The 7,582-nt window shown below is 59.2% G+C and overlaps 2 protein-coding genes across 5 annotated transcripts in view; both read right to left on the reverse strand.

Annotated features, from left to right (window-relative positions):
* The window catches only part of TBC1D24 (TBC1 domain family member 24), a 30,360-nt gene extending 28,057 nt beyond the window's left edge, over positions 1 to 2,303 (reverse strand). For 3 of the 4 annotated variants that reach the window (XM_066275205.1, XM_066275204.1, XM_066275202.1), the window contains exon 1: positions 2,232 to 2,302. The gene's annotated coding sequence lies outside the window, so the exon portion shown is untranslated. Of the gene's footprint in view, positions 1 to 2,231 lie in introns of all 4 variants that reach the window. The other variant, XM_066275203.1, reaches the window with a different exon arrangement.
* Positions 2,304 to 2,422: 119 nt separating this feature from the next.
* NTN3 (netrin 3) lies at positions 2,423 to 6,759 on the reverse strand. Its single transcript, XM_066275207.1, has 6 exons — positions 5,468 to 6,759; positions 4,845 to 5,033; positions 4,619 to 4,768; positions 4,453 to 4,503; positions 4,234 to 4,308; positions 2,423 to 3,934 (listed from the first exon to the last, which is right to left on the reverse strand). The coding sequence occupies exons 1-6, from the start codon at positions 6,393 to 6,395 to the stop codon at positions 3,585 to 3,587; spliced, it is 1,743 nt and encodes a 580-aa protein (XP_066131304.1). The 5' UTR covers positions 6,396 to 6,759; the 3' UTR covers positions 2,423 to 3,584.
* Positions 6,760 to 7,582: the final 823 nt, after the last annotated feature.

The raw sequence follows: 7,582 nt of genomic DNA on the forward strand, positions 1-7,582 counted from the left end.
CTAACAAAGGCCAGCTGAATGCCATGCTGTGCCCAAAGCAAGCTCTATCTTCCTCTATGGGAGTGCCTCCCACAGTGCCACTGTCCACTGGCCCGTCTCCTGACTCCATAGTAAGCTCCTTAAGAGCAGAAAGAGACTCACTCAACTTCGTAGCCACAGAACACAGGGGAGGCCCTCTTCAGGGGAACTATGATTTCAATAAGCTTATGTAGAAAAAATTTTAAAGTCATCAAATAATGAAGTGAAATTGATTCTTAGTAAAAGCCAGAGGTTTCATTTCCTTGATATTATCTTCATTTAGAAAATGACATTTGAATCACTGAACTTGCTGCTTCAAGTTAAAAAGAGCTTCTTTCTTTTATGTACTGAGTTGTCATAACAGAAAAGGTATGCTCAAACAGGTAAAACATTGAACAGGGTAAATGTTAAGTGCTTTTTTACAACCTGCTTCATTGTCTTTATGTACTTTAAACCAGAAACCATCTAAAAGCAAACACTTAAATGTCATATGAGGTTAGCAGAGACTGTAGTGATAATTAGAAACAACAATGTGTGCCCAAGGTCACTTGGCCTTCTAGACAGTTCTGGCAGGTGTGGTCAGCAAGAGGTGGTGAGGCTCACCTGCCGATGAACTTGCAGATCCAGGAGGTGAATTTTATTATGGTTATGATTACCAGATTATTTCCATATCCCCCCAAAGGTCACCCTAACTACTACACCAGTTTTATTTAGCACCTTGGTTCATTTCAAGTGCTATTCCCACCCATTCCATGCCAGGCAATGGGGGAGAAAAAATGAATGCAAAGTGTCTACAGCTCTGTTCACAGGGACAGACAAGCTTGCACATTAGAGCACTCACTACCTCATAAGCACTTTACTAAAGTTTTAATCTGAAGGCTGAGAAAATTAAATGAGGACAAGTCTTCAGAAAAAAAGGAAGTGCATGTTGAGGGTCATTCCACTGGCTGTAAATGTTTGTAAGCTGAAACACTTTGGTGCTGTGTCTTGTTTTTTCCTTATCTGGGTTTGTCTCTCCCAGCCTATATCCCTTAAAATGAAAAGAACCTGTATACCTATCTTTAAGACAATTAAACCTACATTTACAGATGCCTACTCTGTGCTGGGGATAGAATGTGAAGACGGAGCCCTCACCCTCAAGTGGAAGAAATAGCTACAGTCCTTGAATAATGGGATGGTCTTTCAACAAGGCAACTGCCTGAAAATCCTTGCTGAGTCCCAAGCAAACATACAGCAGAATAAGGGAAACCACCTTCCAGTACTTCTATCGGCCCTGGAAAGGCAGACAAATAAATGACTTAAAATAAGCATCTGGGAAAGACCATAACACCAGAATCAGAACCACAGTCACATTGGCCGCCAGGCCTATGCCTCCCAGCACACCACTACTCTAACAGCCAACCTCGGCCTCCACACAGCCCAGGCGGTCCTTAGACAACCTGTGGCCTTTAGTGTCAGCCCCGAGAGTGGTAATTCAGGAGGCCCACGGCACGTCTGTTTCCATAAGATCGCAGATGAAAACCTGGGTGGGCCCCGGCCACCAGTACCCCTGCTCTGGGAAAACCACAAACCGGGGTAGCCCCTCCCTGACGTCCAGCGGCATTCCCCAAGGCCCAGAAAGCACGGTGCCCAGGAACCCTGTGGAAATGCTTGTCTCCCCGCCCAGTGGCCATGCCAAGGGGGCACCGTCCCGACAGGGCTCAGAGCTAGGCGGTAAGTGGGCAGGCGTGTCATCCCGAGGCAAGCGGACGGCAGGAAAGGGAGCAGCTGCAGGTCTTCGGCGGCAGAACGTTATTGGAGACTTCTGCAATTTAGAGACGAGAGAATTTCCTACCCCGCAGAGAGAGAAGGTGGCCCGAGAAGAAATGACACAGGCAGCGTCTTCTGACCGATGCTTCTCCCTGGGCCAGCCGGCTCGCAGACGGCGGCTGGTCGGGAGCGCCGTCCCTGCCCCCGTGGTGAGTGTCCGGCGGAGCCAAGGTCCGTGCGGCAGCGCCAGGGCCCGCAGGCAGTGACCCGCGTATGGCCGCGGGCCCTGGACCTCCGCGCAGCGGCAAGCCCCCGCGCCCACCTCGGACCGAGGCCCCACAGTTGGGCCCCCACACCCCAACCCTCAGCACGCCCCCCGCCGCGGTGACAGCCTGAGACCTGACTCCGCAATCCCCGAGTCCCCACTGCGGATCGTCACAACCCGCGCGCGGCCCGCCGCGTACCTACCGCCGCCGCCCCGCCGCACCCCACCGTGCAGCGAACTGCTGTTCACTCAGCTCGCCGCGCAACTGAGCGCGGGCTTCTCTACGCATGCGCGCACGCTGCCCCGCCCCCGCCGAGCACGCGCCACCGGCTGCCCACCACTGGCGCCGTGGGTCTCCGCGGCAGCGGGCTCTGGGCATGCGCATCGACACCCAGCGGGCGGCAGGATACTGCGCCGGCCCAGGAGGGTCCCCGCGGAGGGTTAGGGCTTCGTGAGAGGTTACTCCCCGCAGGAATCGAGGGGGCGGGCGGCTACTGGCCCCTGCGAAGGGCCGGGCCGAGGGCATCCGGAGCCGGGAGGGCTCTCCGCCGGCGTTGTCGCCCCGCTGGATTACCTGTTGACCCGGGAAGCGCGTCCCCCTGGGCACGATGTTCGGTTCCGAGTGGCAGAAGGGGCTCAGGGGGGGCCTAGGATTGGGACCTTAGAGGAGGAGCCCTGAGGCTGAGTCCGATAAGACAACGGACGGAGACAAGAGACAGGAACACAACAGGCCAAGAAAGAGGCTGAACAAACACAGGCAGACGGAGCGAAGACAGGGGCACGGACGCTCCACCAGCAGAGAAAGGACAGGCATAGGGGACAAGTGGGACAGACGGGGACCAGAGGCCACCGTCCTCGCTGGGGAAGGAGTCACAGCCCTCGCTGCGGGTTCTGGCAGGGGGCGGGGAAACCAGTGTCGCCGAGCCCCTATGGGATCCGTGGACATCTTTGGTGGCTACAGTGCCTCTAGGTGAGTCATAGCGCTCTCTGGCGGATTACAAGAGTCCGTGTGGGGAGTGGAGTCACAGCGGCCCTTTGCGTGTTTTCAGACCTATAATGGGTCCTGGATTGATAAGGGGCTTCATAACGTCTGGGGGGTGTCACAGTGCCTTTTAGAAAGATGAGAACGCTCCCTGAGGGACTACGATATCACGGGGAGGCGGGGCACAGATGTCCTTGGGTTGTTCGCAGAGCCCCAAAGTGTGGGACCCACAAGGAGATTCACAGCTTTCTGTAGGTATCACGGTGCCCCGTAGAGGGGGAAGGTAGCTCGAGTGTGGGGGATCCAAGGAATCCTCTGGGATAACAGCTACCAAAGGAAGCCTCCAAGAAGCTCTTTGGGGCTATCACATCCCTGTGTCGCTGCGTGAGTCACACCCATTCTGGGCACCCGCGCGAGGCTCAGAGGGAGGTGCCCGGTAGGGTTGGGTAGGGGTCCAGATGGCGACGCGTACTACGTGAGCAAAGACTCCTTCGCAGACAGATGCACTGGTTGAATGTGCGTCTTGATGTGGGAGCAGCGCCCCGCCCAACCCCAGCCTGGCCCGCGGCCTCAGGCCACCCCGCAGCGCCCCCGCCGCTCGCGCCGCTGCAGCCTCCGAAGGCGGCGCGTCCACGCATCGCGCCAGGGCAGCACGAGGCTCCCGCGGGCGGCGCTGAGCCCGGAACCTCGGCCTCCTGGATCCGCGACTACTGTCCCTGGCCCGCCCCCCAGCAGCAAGTAGCGGCGCCCAGGTAATAAGCGTGGGCAGCCACAGGCAGCATCCCGTGCCGGCACCCACAGTGCGCTGCTCCCGCGCCGTGCGCGCTCCTCGCCGCTCCGGAACACTGCGAGCACCGCCACTGGGAAGCGCGTCCACAATCCACGTGCCTCGCCGTGGGCACCCACAGCCACCTGCACAGCTGCAGAGAGGGGGGTGGGGTCAAGCTGGGAGTGGGCAGACACGGAGCAGAGGATCTCTGGGCACCCAGGGCCGGGAGGGAGGGCAGAGGAGGAGCACAGAGGACACCCACTGAAGAGGAAGGGCATAGAGAGAACATGGCAAGGGAGGGAACAGACCGCCAGGGGCTGATGGGGCAGAGCCAGAAGCAGAGGAGGACCTTGCGGGGTAGGGATGGCCTTGGGACCCAGCAAGGGTAGGGTATCCAAAGGGAAAGGACAAGATGAGAAGGTAGAGGCAGAGGGCCTGAGGACTGCCTACCATAATCTTTCCTGCAGAACTTTTTCAGGCTGATGCGGTAGCTGCCACGGGTGGATTTGCAGTGCAAGTTGCAGTCTGGGGAGGGGGGGTAAGGTAGTGGAGAGACTGGTGCAGATCCCCACTTCCTTCCCCCAATCTCTCCTCCTCAGCTCCTTGAACCCATAGCACTCCTTCCCTCATGGACATGCCAGTCTAGAACATTGATCTGCGTCCACTCACCCTGGGGCTCCACTGGGCTACTCTCCTCAGTGGGTCCAGGGACAGGAGTCTCTGCAGAGAGGGTGGGAGAATGGCCTACATTTGTGGGGGGCAGAGGGATCTGGAGCACTTGGGGGACAGGTAGGCAGCAGCAGAAAGCTGGGGGGGCTTCAGCAGGGTCACTCACTAACACAGGGTGCCACTGGTGAGCGACTCTGCTGGAAGCCAGGGGCGCAGCGATTACAGGTGAGGCCAGTGACACCATCCTTGCAGGGACACTGTCCTGTGGTCTGGTTGCAGGTTTTGCCAGCAGCACCAACAGGGTGACAGTCACAGGCTGAAGACAGAGGTAAAATGGTCAGAAACCCATCTGGGGCAATGGGAAGCCAGAGGGTGAGGGTGGACAAGCTCACCCCTGCAAGCGCGACGGTCACTTGGTGCACGGCCTGGGTCGCGATAGAAGCCCTCTCGGCAGTAGTGGCAGTGGCGGCCAGCAGTATTGTGCCGGCAGTTGAGGCAGACACCACCACTGCGGCGGCCGGACAGTCGGTACAGCTCCATGTTGAAGCGGCAGCGGCGGGCATGGCCATTGCAGGAGCAAGCTGCAGAGAGGGATGGGTCAGGGGCCGGCCGGCTGGCTGGGTCCAAGATCCCCAGGCTACCCTCTAAAGGCAGGGGTAGTCAACCTTTTTATACCTACCGCCCACTTTCGTATCTCTGTTAGTAGTAAAATTTTCTAACCGCCCACTGGTTCCACAGTAATGGTGATTTATAAAGTAGGGAAGTAACTTTACTTTATAAAATTTATAAAGCAGAGTTACAGCAAGTTAAAGCATATAATAATAATTACTTACCAAGTACTTTGTCGGATTTTCGCTAAGTTTGGCAGAATAAATCTTTATAAAACAACTTACTATAGTTAAATCTATCTTTTTATTTATACTTTGGTTGCTCCGCTATCGCCCACCATGAAAGCTGGAACACCCACAAATGAGCAGTAGGGACCAGGTTGACTACCACTGCTCTAAGGCCTCACCAAGGCAGGCGTGGGCTTCCTGGGCTGTGGCCCGCTGCCACGGCCTGTCGCAGTAGAAGGGCTTGCAGCGGCCACAGTCAGGGCCCTCGGTGCCATGCCGGCAGTCGCAGATCAGGTGGCCCTGGGTGTCCAGCAAGCACCTTGAGGCATGCCCATTGCACTTGCAGCGCCCGCCCACCTGGAGCTCAGTGGCTGAGTAAGAGTAAGGGGCCATGGCCTCAGAGTTCCTGGTGTCCCCCAGCATGGCAGGCCTTGTGAGCACTATTTGAATGTCCGTGGCGGTCACCCAGTCTTGAAGCACTGGGCTGCTGTCCAGATCCAAGCCTGGTGGGCTACTGTCCTGCACACTGAAGGCCAGAAGGCCACCACCATCAGGCTGGGTCTGGGGCTCAAGGAAGCACAGAGCTTCAGGCCCGGGGCCAGCTGGGCCACTGGCAGGGGCAGGCATGCGCCCATAGTCCAGACCACAGCAGGAGGAGAAGAAGCCCAGTGGGACCCAGCTGCGGCCATGGTCCTGGGACTTGAGCAGGGCCACTGAAGTGGGGGGTGTGGAGCAGAAGCGCAAGCTAACAAACACCAGCTCAAAAGTTTTGCCCAGGGGTACTGTGAGGGTCACGTTGAGGGGTGCCTTCGTCAGCCAGTCGGAGCGCCAGCACGCAGGGTTTGTGGTGCCCCCTGCCAAGGTCAGGAAGGCCGCGGGGTGTGCCCGCCGCGGGTCGGAGAAGTCGCAGGCTTGCGTGGGTGGCCACCCGCACGTGCTGGACGCCAGCACCTCACGGCCCAAGGCGGCATTCACCAGGCCAGGCACGCAGCGTCGGGGCGCGCCCCCCTCGTCATGGCAGGGGTCCGCGGGAACGAGCGGCCCCGGGCTCAGCGCAGCCAAGATCGTGCCCGCGGTCAGCAGCAGCCCCCAGGACCAGCTGGGCATGGCCGGAGCCGCCGTGGGTCAGCCAGAGGGCCGTGGCCCCACGCCGCTGCCCTCGGGAGGGTAGAGCCCGGGTCGGAGACTCTGCTGGCTGGCCCGCAATGCGGAGCAACCGCAGGTTCTTAGCGGCCCCCACCGGGGCCCAGAGGTGCGAGCAGACGCTGGCACTCCCCGGGCCTACCTAAGCAGCGAGGATGTTGGCGGGTAGTCCCGCTGGGCCTGCAGCGATGACAGCCTTCGCCTCGGCTCCCAGTGCCTCCGCCTGCGGAGGCCCCACCCGCCGCCTGCAGCTCACACTCACCCACGGAGGGCCGGGTAGAGCAGGTCTCCCGGCCTCCCGGGAATGGCTGAGGGCGGGCGGGCCCTGGGGCGCCCAGGCCGCCGCCTCCTCTCCGCTGCAAAGAGGGCGGGTGAGCTGTGCCAGGTGGGGGTGGGGGGCGCAGTAGGCTCAAGCCTGGGCCCAGCCGGGGGCGGGGCTGCTGGGGCCGCGAAGGAGGGAGGGGAAGAGAGGGGGCCTCGTCGGCATAGCGGGAATCAGAAGCAGATTCAATCACTGGCTGGGCCAGCGGGGGAGGGGCCGGGGAGCCTGGAATGCACTACTGGGAGGGGTCTGGAGGGGAAAGCTCAGCCACGCAGCCCGTGGGGGACCACCCAGCAGGGCCTCTGGCCCACAGCCAGGCCTTGACTGCTCCTGGGGCCCTGTCACTTGCTGAGCAGGGGGGTCTGGCAGACTCCTTCCTCAGGCCCATTAGGCCGGCTAGGCCCTAGGTCTGAAGTCTGGAGCTGGGATGCTCCCTGATGTCCATACAGGACATACACAGGCCATGGGAAGTCCAAGCCATGCTGGTGGTGTGGTTGTGGGACATCCCTAAGGTGGCAGTTTGCTCTAGTACAAAAAAACTACGATTGGGACCAGTTCTGATTTTGAATCTAAACTGCTCCAATTTCCGGCTGTGTGGTTCAGATTCCTTAACCTGATGGAGCCTCAGTTTCCTCTTTGGCCACATGCCTATTGTTCAGCGTTGCTGAGCTGGGGTGGGGGTGGGGGTGGGGAATTTGATTCGCTGCAGGCTCAACAGATTTGAGTCCCTCTGGCCTTATGTTCAGGAAGGACTGCCTGGGACTGCCCTGAGCTAATTAATCCAAGGGAGGAGGCTGGGGTCCTCCACCCAGATCAAGCCAAACTCTTT

Source organism: Saccopteryx bilineata, chromosome 4 (genome assembly GCF_036850765.1).
Source record: "Saccopteryx bilineata isolate mSacBil1 chromosome 4, mSacBil1_pri_phased_curated, whole genome shotgun sequence".
NCBI classification, from domain to species: Eukaryota; Metazoa; Chordata; class Mammalia; order Chiroptera; family Emballonuridae; genus Saccopteryx; species Saccopteryx bilineata.

What these genes read in the sequence shown, in the direction of transcription:
- NTN3 (XM_066275207.1), bottom strand. Translation starts at nt 6,395, where the DNA reads ATGCCCAGCTGGTCCTGGGGGCTGCTGCTGACCGCGGGCACGATCTTG. An exon ending in ACCAGTGGCACCCTGTGTTA is followed by an intron (nt 4,504 to 4,618) that starts GTGAGTGACCCT and finishes CCCTCTCTGCAG; the next exon opens with AGACTCCTGTCCCTGGACCC. An exon ending in GTTCTGCAGGAAAGATTATG is followed by an intron (nt 3,935 to 4,233) that starts GTAGGCAGTCCT and finishes CCCTCTCTGCAG; the next exon opens with CTGTGCAGGTGGCTGTGGGT.